The 16,777-nt window shown below is 42.8% G+C and overlaps 1 protein-coding gene across 3 annotated transcripts in view; it reads right to left on the reverse strand.

Annotated features, from left to right (window-relative positions):
* LOC120928128 overlaps positions 1-16,777 on the reverse strand; it is a 61,136-nt gene that overhangs the window by 40,199 nt on the left and 4,160 nt on the right. For 2 of the 3 annotated variants that reach the window (XM_040339242.1, XM_040339241.1), the window contains exon 2: positions 2,782-3,111. In XM_040339242.1, the coding sequence (XP_040195176.1) occupies positions 2,782-3,111 (330 nt within the window). Of the gene's footprint in view, positions 1-2,781; positions 3,112-10,528; positions 10,750-16,777 lie in introns of all 3 variants that reach the window. The other variant, XM_040339243.1, reaches the window with a different exon arrangement.

The raw sequence follows: 16,777 nt of genomic DNA on the forward strand, positions 1-16,777 counted from the left end.
TAAACATTTATAAAATTATTAATAGTAGTAATAATAAAAGTAATACAAGTAAAAGTAATAATAAAAAACATAATAGTGTGTGACTGTGGTGGGACAATAGAGTGTAAGCTCCTCCGGTACTGCAGATGCAGTCTATACCAATCAAAGAACATAGACAGGTAATTCGTAAAATCACATCGAAGGCTAGAATCACTCAAAATGCCTGTCGATCAAAGCTACATAAACAGTACAGAACCCAAAATTAAAAACTAGAGAGTCAAAGGACAAGCTACAATGTTTTCTGTAAAAAGGTCAAATGCCAGTGTGAAAAGCCTTGGATGGAAGTTACTTGTTTTTCACTGCTAAAGAGAAGAGTGGAAAAGAGAAAAAAGGGGAAGAAGAGACAGAGGAAGAGGAAGAGAGAGGAAGAGGAAGAGAATTAAGGGAAGAGGAAGAGCATGAGAAATAGAAAGAGGAAAAAGAGGAAGAGAATTAAGGAAGAGAATTAAGGGAGAGAAAAAGAAATGCCGCATACACACGGTTGGACTTTTCAACAAACAAACCTCCGTCGGAATTTCCGATGGAAAAATAGAGAACCTGACATTTCCGACAGAAAAAGTCCGATGGGGCATACACACGGTCGGAATATCCGATGGAAAGCTCCCATTGGACTTTTTCTGTTGGAAATTCCGACCGTGTGTACACAGCAAAAAAGAGAATTAGGGAAGAGAAAGAGAATTAGGGAAGAGGAAAAGAATTAGGGAAGAGGAAGAGGAAAAGAATTAGGGAAGACGAAGAGAATTAGGAAAGAGAAAGAGAAAAATTAAGAGAATTAGGAAAGAGAAAGAGGAAAACATTGAGAAAGAGGAAGAGAAAGAGAATTAGGAAAGAGAACGAGAATTAGGGAAGAGAACGAGAATTAGGAAAGAGAACGAGAATTAGGAAAGAGAACGAGAATTAGGAAAGAGAACGAGAATTAGGAAAGAGAAAGAGAATTAGGAAAGAGAAAGAGAATTAGGAAAGAGAAAGAGAATTAGGAAGAGAGAAAGATAAACAAAAAGAGGATTAGGCAAGAGAAAGAGAATCAGGGAACAGGAAGAGGAAATTAGTTAGGGAAGAGGAAAAGAATTAGGAAAGAGAAAGAGAATTAGGGAAGAGAAAGAGAATTAGGGAAGAGAAAGAGAAAGACGATTAGGAATTAGGAAAGAGAAAGAGAATTAGGAAAGAGAAAGAGAAAGACGAAGAGAATTAGGAAAGAGAAAGATGAAGAGAATTAGGAAAGAGAAAGATGAAGAGAATTAGGAAAGAGAACAAGAATTAGGGAAGAGGAAGAGAATTAGGAAAGAGAACAAGAATTAGGGAAGAGGAAGAGAATTAGGAAAGAGAACAAGAATTAGGGAAGAGGAAGAGGAAGAGAATTAGGAAAGAGAACAAGAATTAGGGAAGATGAAGTGAAAGAGAATTAGGAAAGAGAACCAGAATTAGGGAAGAGGAAAAGAATTAGGAAAGAGAACAAGAATTAGGGAAGAGGACGAGAATTAGGAAAGAGAACAAGAATTGGGGAAGAGGAAGGGAATTAGGGAAGAGAAAGAAAGATGAAGAGAATTAGGAAAGAGAAAGAGGAAAAGAATTAGAGAAGAGGAAGAGAAAGAGAATTAGGAAAGAGAACGAGAATAAGGGAAGAGAAAGAGAGGAAGAGAATTAGTCAAGAAGAGAAAGAGAAAAATCAAGAGAATTAGGAAAGAGAAAGAGAAAAAGAATTAGGGAATAGGAATAGAAAGAGAATTAGGAAAGAGAACGAGAATTAGGGAAGAGAAAGAGAGGAAGAGAATTAGGGAAGAGAAAGAGAGGAAGAGAATTAGGGAAGAGAAAGAGAGGAAGAGAATTAGGGAAGAGGAAGAGAAAGAGAAAGGGAATTAGGAAGAGAAAGTGAAAGATGAAGAGAATTAGGAAAGAGAAAGAGGAAAAGAAAGAGAATTAGAAAAGAAAACGAGAATTAGGGAAGAGAAGGAGAAAGAGAATTAGGAAAGAGAACGAGAATTAGGGAAGAGAACGAGAATTAGGAAAGAGAAAGAGAATTAGGAAGAGAGAAAGATAAAGAAAAAGAGGATTAGGCAAGAGAAAGAGAATCAGGGAAGAGGAAGAGGAAAATAGTTAGGGAAGAGGAAAATAATTAGGAAAGAGAAAGAGAATTAGGGAAGAGAAAGAGAATTAGGGAAGAGAAAGAGAAAGACGATTAGGAATTAGGAAAGAGAAAGAGAAAGACGAAGAGAATTAGGAAAGAGAAAGATGAAGTGAATTAGAAAAGAGAACAAGAATTAGGGAAGAGGAAGAGAATTAGGAAAGAGAACAAGAATTAGGGAAGAGGAAGAGGAAGAGGATTAGGAAAGAGAACAAGAATTAGGGAAAATGAAGTGAAAGAGAATTAGGAAAGAGAACAAGAATTAGGGAAGAGGAAGAGAATTAGGAAAGAGAACAAGAATTAGGGAAAATGAAGTGAAAGAGAATTAGGAAAGAGAACAAGAATTAGGGAAGAGGAAGAGAATTAGGAAAGAGAACAAGAATTAGGGAAAAGGAAGAGAATTAGGAAAGAGAACAATAATTAGGGAAGAGGAAGGGAATTAGGGAAGAGAAAGGGAATTAGGAAGAGAAAGATGAAGAGAAAAAGAAAGAGAATTAGTGAATAAGGAAACCAGAACAGTCATGAGTGTGATGCCCCGCCTGGCACAATGGCCATACCTGGAAGATCTCAATATTTTTGGGCAAATCTAATATCACAAAACGTACAGAGAAAGAACTTACCGATGACCGATAATACCACCACATTGTCTCCATGATTTATTTTATTGGCAGCTCGGCAGTAATAAATCGCGTCATCGTTCCGGGTGACTCCCACCAGGGTCAGGTCCAGCTTCCCCTGTGAGATGTCTCCTGAAAAAACTGTGCGTCCTCTGAATTGAGAATCCTGATTGGAAAGGTCATTCTGACCATTCACAGACTTGTAGACCTGCATGCTTTTTCCATCTTTTTCCATCTCCCAGACAACGAGTAGGTGTTCCAATCCTTGTATAAAATGAAACGAACATGGAAGATGTGCAGTGTCATAGGCAATGGAGGTCACTTGGATCTCACCTGTGTAGAGATAAAGAAAAAAATCATGGAGGGGCCGCGTTAGCCAATATGACGAGTCGCCTAAGCGGTCCCTGGGTGGAAGGAGGAAGTGGGACAGGAAGTCCCACTCCTACTGGAGCCCCCACTCCCCCCCCCCCAAAAAATACATGCCAAATGTGGCATGTAAGGGGGCGAGGAGTGGATTAAGCAGAAGTTCCACTTTTGGGTGGAAGTCCGCTTTAACTTGATTTCTTCCTTTAATCTTTAAGAAGTTGTGTCTAGGCAGATGTTAGTAGTCCAAGAACATGATGGGAGGTGTGAGGGTTTGAGAACCACCTTGGTACGGCTAGAAGAGACAATGGTGTCCTATGATGTTTAATAACTTTTTACCGGTATACCGACTGCAGAGGCTACTGAGAACTTGAAGTGATTGTAAAGCTTTGTTTTTTTTAAAATAACAAACATGTTATACTTACCTGTTCTGCGCAGTAGTTTTGCACAGAGTGGCCCTGATTCTCCTCTTCTCGGGGTCCCTCTTTCCTGCTCCTGGCCCCTCCCTCCTGTCTAGTGCCCCCACAGCAAGCAGCTTGTTATGGGAGCAGCCGAGCCGAGCTGCAGTTCCATGTGTCCATTCAGACACAGAGCTTTGGTTCGGCACACCCCCTCTCTCTCCTGATTGACTAACTAACTTTGATTGACAGCAGCGGGAGCCAATGGCGCCGGTGCTGTGGACGGTCAAGGGACTCATGGACATTGCTGGAAGAGATGGGGCTCAGGTAAGCATTAGGGGGGTTGGGGGGCTGCTGCACACAAAAGACTTTTTATCTTAATGCATAGAATGCACCTTCTGCCTTTACAATCACTTTATGGAAACATGGAACCAGATTGATAGCTGAACAGAACTCAAGCAAGACCAAATACGTTCTTTGCAGGACCTTTGCCTTCACACCACCTACTTTGTGTACAAGGATAACATCTACAAACAGGTACTTGGCTGTACTATGGGATCACCATTGTCTCCCGCTGTAGCTAACCTGTACATGGAGGAATATGGAGACAGAAGCCTTATTAGGCAGAAGAGACAATGGCGTCCTACAATGCCACATCACTTCTCACCTGTATACCACTGCAAAGGATATTGAAGATGTAAGAAAATCTGAAACCAGAGAAGACCCATGACAGATGAACAGAACTCAAGCCAGACCAAGTATGTTCTTTGTTGGACCTTTTTCCCAACACCACCTGCTTTAAATACAAGAATATCTTCTACAGACAGGAACATGGCTGTGTTAATTGATTGCCCATTGCCATACCCAGTAGCTAACCTGTACATGAAGGAAGTGGAGAAGAAGGCCTACAGCCAGAACAGACAATGGTGTTCTATGAAGTCAAATCATTTTTCAATTGTATACCAACTTTAGAGGCTATTATGGATGCAAGGAAGCATCTGAAACTAGAGAAGACCATTGAAAGCCTCACAGGCAGAAGAGACAATGGTGTCCTATGATGTCACATCACCTTTCAACTGTAAACCAGCTGCTGAGGCTATTGAGGATGTAAGAAAACATCTGAAACCAGAGAAGACTCATGGCAGATGAACAGAACTCAAGCCTAACAGAACTCAAGCCAGACCAAGTATGCTCCTTGTTGGACTTTTGCCTCAACACCACCTACTTCATGTACAAGGATAACTTTTGTAGACAGGAACTTGGATAGGCTATGTGATCACCATTGTATCCCATTATATCTAACTTATACATTAAGGAAGTAGAGAGCAAAACCTTACAGGTGGAAGAGACAATGGTGCTCTATAATGTCACATCACCTGTATACCAACTGTGAAGGATATTGAGGATGTAAGAAAATCTGAAACCAGAAACGACCCTCTGACAGATGAATAGAACTCAAGCTAGACGGGGTATGTTCCTTGTTGGACCTCCATCTTGAAACCACCTACTTTATGTACAAGGATAATGTCTACAGACAAAGAGGTGTTATGGGACCACCATTGTCCCTGACTATAGCTAACGTGTACAAGTAGGAAAATGGAGAGGAAAGCCTTACGGACAAAAGAGACAATGGTGTTTGGTCACAAAGGCCAATGGTCACATTACTTTTAACCTGTATGCAGACTGCAGAGGCTGTCGAGGAGGTAAGAAAACATCTGAAACCAGAGAAGACGCAAGAAAGATAAATAGACATCATGCCAGACCAAGTATGTTCCTTGTTGGACATTTGTCTCAACACCACCTACTTCATGTACAATGATAACTTCTACAGATAGTGGAATAAGGGAGCTTTGGGGTCACCATTGTCTACTACAGTAGCTAACCTAATAAGGATATCATCTACAGACATGGCTGTGCTAAGAAAAAAAAAGAAGAAAAGAAAAAAGGTTCCCCGGTTGGGACTTTTAGGCAGCAATGTAGACAAGTTGGAAATAATTAAAGGTTGTATAAAATAGTATTTATTACCGAGGATCTCGGATACCAAAAATAGTAAAATGAGGATTACAAAGGTGATAGCAGTTATACAGGTTAAATATGACATTCCTTATTGCAGTAAACATGGATTTGAGTACATATCAAGATTGCATGTAGTATACATGTTGAGCCCCGACGCGTTTCGACCAATTGGGTCTCTTCAGGGGGACAGAAGTTTCAAAAAAATAGTAGTTACATGGATTCAAAAATTAGATGAGAGGACATAGTCAACATACATCATATTAGATTAACCATAATAATCTTTTTATAGTTACCGCTGAAGCAAGGAATAGATAGTGTGTGAAGCCAAAAGGATAGACCGGAGGGGCCCAGGCTGCCCCCGTCCCCCGAACAGCGGATGGCCCACCCCGGAGAGCTTGCAAGGAGCCACAGAGTGAACGCCCCTCAGGCTGATGGAGGAGCAAAAAGCCTATTAAAAAAAACACCCATAATAACCATAATTAGGTAAAAAAGGTTAAGGGAATAAATGCAAGGGGGAGCTGTTGAAGTGACAGCTGACCCAGTTTGGGATATAAAGTGGGCTGGGGCAAGTGCTGGTGGCCAGCATTTATAAAGGAGAGTGCTAAGAGACCCACCCAAAGCTAATCAGTACATGGAAGAAGTGGAGAAGAAGGCCTACACAGAAGAGACATCTGAAATCAGAGAAGACCCATGACTGATGAACAGCATTCAAGCCAGACCAAGAATGTTCCTTGTTAGACCTTTGCCTCAACGCCATCTACTTCACATACAATGATACCTTCTACAGACAGGAACATGGCTGTTTTAAGGGATGATCCATTGCCACACCCGTAGCGAACGTGTACATGGAGGAAGTGGAGAAGAAGACCTACAGCCAGAAGACACATTGGTGTTCTATGGTGTCAAATCAATTTACACATTTGTATACCAACTGCAGAGGCTATTGAGGGGGATTTATCGGAAAATACTGTAGATAAGACCCTTGAAATCCTTACAAGCAAAAGAGACAATGGGGTCATATGATGTCACATCACTTTTCACCTGTATACTAACTGTGAAGGCTATTGAGGATGTAAGGAAATATCCTAACTAGATATGACCCCTGACAACCGAATAGACCAAATATATTCCTTGTTGGACCTCTACCTTGAAACTACCTACTTTATGTACAAAGGTAAGGTTTACAAACAGGTACATTGCTATGGGATCGCAATTGTGTCCCACTGTAGCTAGTCTGTACATGGCCTTAACTACAATGGTGTCCTTTGATGTCGCGGCCCTTTTCACCAGTATACATACTGCAGAGGCTATTCAGATGTAAGGAAATATCTGAAACTAGATATGGCCCTTGATAGCTGAACTGAGATCAAGACAGGCCAAATGTACAAGGATAATATCTACAGTCTGGCACAAGGATCATGGCTGTACTATGGGATTACTATTGTCTCCTATTGCAGCTAAAATGTACATGGGAAAAGTGGAGAAGAAAACCTTACAGCCAGAAGAGACAATGGTGTCCTACAATGTCCTACATTGCTTCCCATCTGTATACCAACTGCAGAGGCTATCAAGGAATTAAGGAAACATCCAAAACCAGAGAAGACCCATTACAGCTGGACAAAACTCAAGCCAGGCCAAGTATGTTCTTTGTTGGACCTTTTCCTAAACACCACCTACTTCACGTACAAGGATAGGTTCTACAGAGAGGAACGTGGGAGCTATGGGACCACCATTGTCTACTACTGGAGATAACTTGTACATGGAAAGAGTGGAGTGGAAAGCCTTACAACCAGAAGAGACAATGATGTCCTATGATGTCATCACTTTTCACCTGTATACTGACTGCTGAGACAATTAAGAATGTAAGATAACATCTAAAACCAGAGAAGACCCATGACAGTTGAATATAACTTCAGCCAGACCAAGTATGTCCCAGGACCTTTGCCTCAACACCAACTACTGTCAGAAACCATGAATCAGACCGAGACAGAAGTACAGTAAAAATCACACTTGTTTAATAATAAAAGTAAGTAGAACAAACGTAGTCAAAATAAAGCCAAAGTTCGGTAACCGGAACGGATAGTCAGACAAGCCAGAAAGTCAGGAAGCCAGGAATCAGCGTAGTGGAACAGCAAGCGGGATCTGGAGGCAGAAGGGATGTCAGCCAAGTAAGTCTTTAACAGAAACACAGGGGATAGTCTCTGTGATGTTGACCAAGGCGAAGGCAGAGATCATCTGAGCTGGACGGCCTAAGTAGGCAGGACTGATGAGCAGGATATCATCAACAGGTGAGTCCCTGTGGAGATATACAAGGTGGCAATTAGCCGGCAGCTGAGCGGCCAGCTCGGAGAAGGAAGGGCTGAGCCCAGCCCTGACAACTACTTCATATACAAGGATAACATCTACAATAGCTACATGGCTGTGCTAAAGGATCACCATTGTCTCCCACTGTAGTTAACCTGTACATGGAGGAAGTGGAGAGGAAAACTTTACAGCCAAAACAAACAAAGGTTTTCTATGATGTCACATGACATTTCACCTGTATACTGACTATTGAGGATGTAAGGAAATATATGAAAGTAGAAATGACCCTTGACAGCTAAACAGAACTCGAGCCAGACCAAATATTTTCCTTGTTGGACCTTTTCCTCAACACCACCTACTTCATGTACAAGGATAACTTCTACAGGAAGGAACATGGCTCCGCTTTGGGATCACCATTGTCTCCATGTAAGAGTCCAGGGCTTACTACGCATGCACCAATGGCGCGTTGCCAACTGAGCATGTGCCAAAGACACATCAGTGCGCCAACCTACACCTGTGCAGAAGACCTGATGGAAATAGGCAGGAAAATGCTCAGGAGGCACACAGGAATTGACCTCAACCCGATGGAAAAAAGACGGAAAATACCCAGGAGGAGCACAGGAAAATACCTCAACCTGATGGAAAAAAGGTGGGAAAATACCCAGGAGGAGCACAGGAAGTGACTTCAACCTGATGGAAAAAAGGTGGGAAAATGCCCAGGAGGAGCACAGGAAGTGACCTCAACCTGATGAAAAAAAGGTGGGAAAATGCCCAGGAGGCACACAGGAAGTGACCTCAACCTGATGGAAAAAAAACGGAAAATACCCAGGAGGCACACAGGAAGTGACCTCAACCTGATGGAAAAAAAGGTGGGAAAATGCCTAGGAGAAGCACATGAAGTGACCTCAACCTGATGGAAAAAAGGCAGGAAAATGCCCAGGAGGCACACAGGAAGTGACCTCAAACTTCCCTATATAAGCCCAGCCCAGACACTGCCTGTAACGGAATGGCCCGTGATACCCAGAGACTTTTGAAGGATGTGGGGTACTCCTGTGCCAGCTTCACTAATGATTCTTGGGTCTAGGGTTATAGGATGACTGAGAAATGATATCATGAATTACATGAGATGGGACATTAATGATAATTCATGTATTGCAGGATATATTGACATATTACAGGTGGTTTATTCTTACCACAACAGGTCAATAGAGTCTCATTTAATGTGTAACATAGACTGTTGAGATGCTAATTAAGTCTGCTCCTAAGAGCTTTCAATGTGTATGCTAATGACATTGTTTTGTGTGAAGATACTATTGATAATAGATGTGGAATGTGACTTGTCAGCTGTAGTAATTAACTCCTCTAGATTCGGTGCCAGAAAGTCTGACCTTTCAGGGGTAGGGAATTAGCATGTCAATTATGTTTAGTAAAGGAATGTGTTTTGTGTAACAGGTGAGGCTAACTTGTCGCAGAGCCAGACCGTCTGGGTAATGAGTGGTAATTAACTCACCTGAATGTCATTATCTAAAAGAATGTGAATTGAGGGGGAACTCCTTAAGCACCCATTGTGTGATGTTTTGGTTGGAGAGTTTCATTGTCCCTGTGATTACTGTAGCATGCTTTGTAACTGTATATAACAAGGCTGAGTTACCATTAAAGCATTTATTCGTTTTTGAACCAGAGACAGAGCTGTGTGTGTCTCGTCCTTCTGGGAATTCTAATGGATCGTGTCTGTTGGATTGTTGGAGTGTCGGATAAGCTTTCTTGGGTTGGTGGAATGGAATATCGTAAACGGTGTTAACCCCTGACCGTTACACTGCCAAATTACTGGATTATCTTCAGTCCCCCTTGTTCCTGTGCTAGTGTGTGACATGTCTGAGCTTATTGTGACCTGGAAACCTATTTGACTACTCTTGATTTTTGCTTGCCTTTGACCTCGGATTTGTACCTTGACCATTCTACTTCTTTGCCCCTTTTGTACTGCCAGACTGAAACCGACCCCGGCTTGAATCTCAACCATTCTTCTTCTGATTAACCCTTCTGTACTTCTTTTCCAGAATGGTTGCAAAACACTTAAAAAAATGCACGTCTACGCGCGTAATAATGCACACAAAAAAGCTTAAAATCAACAGAAAATGTCCATATGATGATACAGGAGACCACCACCAAGCCACTAGTTCAGGCATGTGGATGGTACCTGAGTCTAGATAAAAACATTTGAAATACAAGTTTTTGGTGAACACATAAAGGTGTAATAATAAAACAAAAATTCATAGCTGTCTGTCCATCAGGACTGCATGTAAATTCATTCTGTGCAAAGTCGAATGTTCTCTGCAAATCGAAGGCGTGAATGCGGAAAATCATGGCCACTAGATGGCACAAAATATAATAGGAAAAAAAGTCTAAACCTCAGCGCCATCTAGTGACCATAAAGTGGTATTTTCTACATTCACACATTGGAATTTCAGAATATTCAATTTTGCTCTATTCACACAAAATTATTTGCATGCAATTTCAATGAAAGGAAGCGATACAAATTATTATTATTATTATTATTATTTTTTATAAATATATTCAGTGGATAAAAACATTAAATTGACTTTCCAAGCAAAAATTTAAAAAAATAGGCTACAGCTCACCTCAGTGTACCTTTATTTTGGATAAATTACCTGGCTTACCCGCCGCTTTCTTTATTACAAGTTTCACTTCCTGTCCCGGGCCGACAACGGGGATTGGCTGATCCCCCTTACGTTGTCGGTACCCAAAAGCTGTGCCGCTGTATTCTAAGTCTCTGCGGGTCGGAGCTCCTTCTTTGAGCTCTGACAAAACTCAGTCCAATGATGTCACTTCCTTCACCGACGTCCAGCTATGAGGAAAGCGTCGCCCATCCCTGACCGAGGAAAAGAATCGGGGGAGAATTAGCGTTCACGTGACCAAACATAACAACAAAAACAAAACTTGATGTATGGCCAATTGTACGGTAAAAATTTGATCGCGCCAACATAGCGCGCCCCATCTCTGGCCGCTGCAGCATCTGTTGCACCTCTTACTTTTGCAGCAGCAATCTCCTGTCTGCGCCGAAATTGCTGAGATTTGTACCTCCTACTACAGAACAGTGATCACTATGGGGCGCTTGCTTGGCACCTCTTCCATTCGTGAAAAGTCTCACGTACAGTGGAACCTTGGATTACGAGGATAATCCGTTCCAGGAGAATGCTCGTAATCCAAAGCACTCGCATATCAAAGTAAGTTTTCCCATTAAAGTCAATGGAAACTAAAATAATTTGTTCCGCATTGACTTCAATGAGATGCAACACCACATGTGGCCAGAGGCGAGGGGGGCGCCGGAGAGCCTCGGGAAACAGCCAGAAAGGGCCGAGGACAGCTTGGCTGACCCCGACAAACCTTGGAAAGTCTTTCCGAGCATTTCCAAACAGCTCCGAACCACCTCAGGCCAAACGTTGTACTGCACACCGCTTTGGCCTGAATCCTGCTCGTTTTGCAAGACAACACTCACAAACCGAATCAGGATTTTTCAAAATATAGCGCTCGTATTGCGAAACGTCCCTTAAACGCATTACTCGCAATCCGTGGTTCCACTGTACTCTTCAATGAAAGTAAGGGGCTCTGTGATTGGAGGAGGGGAAATTGTGACGTTCATCTCCGCCTCTTCCAATCGCAGAGGGCCTTGAATTCATTGAAGAGAATAAAAGGTTTTTTGCTTAGAATATAGATCACGATTCTCTTGCGAGAGAAAATTGGGCTGACTTTACTGTTTACCTTTTTTTTAAATTCATTAAAGTGTATTCTTTCCCCAAAAATTGCGTTTGAAATACCGCTGCGCAAATACAGTGTGACATAAAATATTGAAACAATCTCCATTTTATTCTCTAGGGTCTCTGCTGATACATATACACTTGAACCTCGGATTATGAGCATAATCCGTTCCAGGAGTATGCTCGTATGCTCGTAACCCAAAGTACTCTCATATCAAAGCGAGTTTTCCCATTGAGGTCGATGGAAACAAAAATAATTTGTTCCGCATTGACTTCAATGGGATGCAATACCGAATGCGGCCAGAGGTGGGGGGCGCCAAAGAGCACCAAAAATGGCCGAAAAGGCCAGAGGACAGTTCGGCTGGTTTCCTGCGTCCCCGTACCTCAGGCTAACTGAGGTACTGCAGGCCAATGTCCGGCTTTTCTCGGGTTCCTGCACCCCCCTACCTCAGGCCAAATGAGGTACTGCAGGCCTATTTTTGTCTCTGCTCGGCTTCTGCGCCCCCTGTACCTCAGGCCAAATGAGGTACTGCAGGCCTATTTAGCTTGAATTCTGCTCGTCTTGCCAACCGAGTCAGAATTAAAAAAAAAAAAGTTGCTCGCAAATCAAAATGCTCTCAAACTAAGTTGCTCTTAAACCGAGGTTCCACTGTGTATGTATATATATATATATATATATATATATATATATATATATATATATATATATATATATATATATATTATGTTTGAGGGTTCCAAGTAATTTTCTAGCAAAAAATACTGATTTTAACTTGTAAGCAACAAATGTCAAAAAAAGGCCTGGTCCTTAAGTGGTTAAACTGACCTAATTTACAGACCGAAGTTCATCCCTTTGATCTAAATTTTTAGAACCAAATGGTACAATGTTTCATTTTATCTCAGCCCTGAGCAATGTTGTGATAAACTGTGCCAGCTGTGAGTAGATTACATGAATCGTGGAAATGCTGGATTAAGATCGTGAGGGAAGTTGAATCAAGATAGCGATTTTTTTTTTTTAACGATTAATCGCGCAGCTCTACTTTTTATGAATGGAATGGGTGCCAAGTGAGCAAAATTTAGGTGGATCTCTGTTTCCACCCCCATAGCTGCAAGCTCCAAGCCTTGTTACTTTTTTTTTATTATGGGGAGAAGTAACTAATTAAATGAACTGTAGCTTTTCCCCCCTGTGATGTTGCAACCTAATAGGCAGATGGAGTAAACTTTGAGAATTCTGTGAGTGTTCCCCAATGAACATCTCAATACAGTAAAGAAAAAAAAAGTCAGCTGTTATTGGGCGGCTTAGATCACAGGTGCAATGTACAGAGCCAATCAGAGTGGCTCTGTACCTTGTGATTGTTGTGAACCAATGACAGCCATCACAAGTGTAAACAGTGCTAGTGTTTACAAACATTTCGCCCGTTCACACCTCCATGCTCCAGCTCCAAAATGCCCAACATCTTAAATACCATGGTTTCCCGTTGTGCCTGTTCACACCTGAGCGTAGTAACTCTTGAAGTACCGCATGTAGTTCGAAAAAGTAAATCAGATTTTTTTTTCTTTGAGTTAAAAACTTCGGGCCGGATTCAGAAAGGACTTACAACGACGTTTCTCCAGATACGCCGTCGTAAGTCCAAATGTGCGCCGTCGTATCTATACGCGTATTCTGGAAAGCAGATACGCCTGAATTTTGCCAAGATACGACCGACGTAAGTCTCCTACGCCGTCGTATCTTGGGTGCATATTTACGCTGGCCGCAAGGGGCGCTTCCGTAGATTTACACGTCGAGTATGCAAATGACCTAGATACGCCGATTCACGAACGTACTTGCGCCCGTCGCAGTAAGCTACGCCGTTTACGTAAGGCTTACGTCCGGCGTAAAGTTACCCCTGCTATATGAGGCGCAAGTAATGCAAAGGTATGGACGTCGGAAACGTCGGAACAGCCATCGTATTTTACGTCGTTTACCTAAGTCGTACGTGAATGGGGCTGGGCGTAGGTTACGTTCACGTCGCATGAATGGACCCGGCGTATCTTAGGGAGTAAATTCGACGTGATTCTGAGCATGCGCTCAGAAAAAAAAAAAGAAACAGGATTTTTATTATTATTACGGGAGAGGGTTGTTTTTTGTGTGACACTGGCCACACAAGGAAATGATAGGCGAATGTAAGCAATCCCAAATTTGAGTTATTTTTTTTCATATTTATTAAAAATAATAAAAGAAAAAACACAGTGGTTATTAACCACTTAAGGACCGCCGCACGACTATATACGTCAGCAGAATTGGCATGGCTGGGCACATGGACGTATATATACGTCCTCTTTAAGAGCCCAGCCGCGGGTCGCAAGCGCACCGCCGTCGGCGTGCTCGCCACCCGGTCCGAAGCTCCGTGACCGCGCCTGCGGGACCCAATCGCTGCCGGTGTCCCGCGATCGGGTCACAGGAGCTGAAGAACGGGGAGAGGTAAGTGTAAGCACACCTTCCCCGTTCTTCACTGTGGCACTGTCACCGATCGTCTGTTCCCTGTCATAGGGAACGACGATCAGTGACGTCACACCTACAGCCACGCCCCCCCCTACAGTAAGAAATCACTCTCTAGGGCACAGTTAACCCCTTAGCGCCACCTAGTGGTTAACCCCTTTCACTGCCATTGTCATTTTCACAGTAATCAGAACATTTTTATAGCATTTTTTGCTGTGAAAATGACAATGGTCCCAAAAATGTGTCAAAATTGTCCGATGTGTCCGCCATAATGTCGCAGTCATGAAAAAAAAAAAATCGCTGATCGCCGCCATTAGTAGTAAAAAAAATAAAAAAAAAGTAATAAAAATGCCATAAAACTATCCCCTATTTTGTAAACGCTATAAATTTTGTGCAAACCAACCGATAAACGCTTATTGCGATTTTTTTTTACCAAAAATATGTAGAAGAATACGTATCGGCCTAAACTGAGGAAAAAAAATGTTTTTTTTTGTATATCTTTTTTTGGGGGATATTTATTATAGCAAAAAGTAAAAAATATTGTTTTTTTTTTCAAAATTGTCGCTCTATTTTTATTTATAGCGCAAAAAATAAAACCCGCAGAGGTGATCAAATACCACCAAAAGAAAGCTCTATTTGTGGGGGGAAAAAAAGGACGCCAATTTTGTTTGGGAGCCACGTCGCACGACCGCGCAATTGTCAGTTAAAGCGACGCAGTGCCGAATCGCAACAAAGGGGCAAGGTCCTTAACCTGCATATTGGTCCGGGTCTTAAGTGCTTAAACAGTTTGTAAAATCTTTTTTTTTTTTTTTATAGAAAGTCTCATTTTTTTTTAGTTAAAAATAATAAACATGTTATACTTACCTGCTCTGTTGCAGGGGATTTGCACAGAGCAGCCCCGATCCTTCTCTTCTCAGGTCCCTCTTTGGTACTTCTGGCGCCTCCCTCCTGTTGAGCGCCCCCCCCCCCACAGCAAGCAGCTTGTTATGGGGGCACCCGAGTCGAGCCGCTGCCCCCTGTGTTCATTTAGACACGGAGCCACAGCCCGGCCCCCTCTTCTTTCTCTCCTCATTGACTGAATGACTTTGATTGACAGCAGCGGGAGCCAATTGTGCCATGATGCTGTCTCAGCCAATGAGGAGGGGAGTCCCGGGCAGCTGAGACACTCCTGTAACATCGTTGGAGAGAGATGGGGCTCAGGTAAGTATGGGGGGGGTTGGGGGGCTGCTGCACACAGAAGGCTTTTTATCTTAATGCATAGAAAGCACCTTCTGTCTTTACAGCCCCTTTAAATGCCACAGAAAAATTCTGTCTGTCCCAAAAAAATAATATATATAAAAAAAAAAAAAAATTATATACAGTGGAACCTCGGATTACGAAAATAATCCGTTCCAGGAGAATGCTCGTAATCCAAAGCACTCGCATATCAAAGCGAGTTTCCCCATAGAAGTCAATGGAAACGAAAATAATTTGTTCCGCATTGACTTCAATGGCATGCAATACCGCATGTGGCCAGAGGTGGTTGGGGCGCCGGAGAGCCTCGGGAACACTCGGAAAGGCCCGGGGACAGCTCAGCTGACCTCGGAAACCCTTGTAAAGGCTTCGGAAACACCCAGGAACTGAGTATTTCCGAACGCCTCCGATCGGCTCCGGCGCCCCCGCACTTCAGGCCAAATGCGTTACTGCACGCCCCAGAAGCTTGAATTCTGCTCGTTTTGCGAGACAACACTCGCAAACCGAGTCATCTTTCAAAATGCTCGTTAACCGCGTTACTCGTAAACTGAGGGTTCCCCTGTACAATGTTGCATGACTGTAGTAATTGTCAGTCAAACGATCACAGTGCTGAAAACTGATAAAAGTCCTAGACAGGAACGGGTATTAGGGTTTATCCACGTGGCAGGGGCACGTAGTCTGCTGCATTCAGAGGCGGCTTAAATGCCACCAATAGATGCAGCAACGTTCTTTTGCTACGGCCGCCTACAACCCGGCCAATTAGCTGAAGCCAGTGGCCCGGATTCAGATACATTGGAGTATTTATCGGCGGGCGTAACGTATCTCAGATACGTTACGCCGCCGTAAAAATAGGGCGCAAGTTCCGTATTCAGAAAGAACTTGCACCCTATGTTACGGCGGCGTAACGTATGTGGTCCGGCGTAAGCCCGCCTAATTCAAATGTGGATGATGTGGGCGTGTTTTATCAAAATTTAGTGTGACCCCACGTATTTGACGTTTTTTATGAACGGCGCATGCGCTGTTCGTGAAAGGATCCTGGTGCGCATGCTCGAAATTACGCCGCAAATCGTCAATGCTTTAGACGTGAACGTTACTTACGTACAGCCCTATTCGCGAACGACTTACGCAAACGACGTAAAATTTTCAAAATTCGACGCGGGAACGACGTCCATACTTAACATAGGATACGCCTCATATAGCAGGGGTAACTTTACGCCGGAAAAAGCCGAACGTAAACGACATAAAAAAAATGCGCCGGGGGGGGACGTACGTTTCTGAATCGGCGTATCTACCTAATTTGCATATTCCTCGCGTAAATATACGGAAGCGCCACCTAGCGGCCAGCGTAAATATGCAGCCTAAGATACCACGGTGTAAGACACTTACGCCGGTCGGATCTTAGGGAAATCTATGCGTAACTGATTCTATGA

Source organism: Rana temporaria, chromosome 2, assembly GCF_905171775.1.
Source record: "Rana temporaria chromosome 2, aRanTem1.1, whole genome shotgun sequence".
Lineage (NCBI taxonomy): Eukaryota > Metazoa > Chordata > Amphibia > Anura > Ranidae > Rana > Rana temporaria.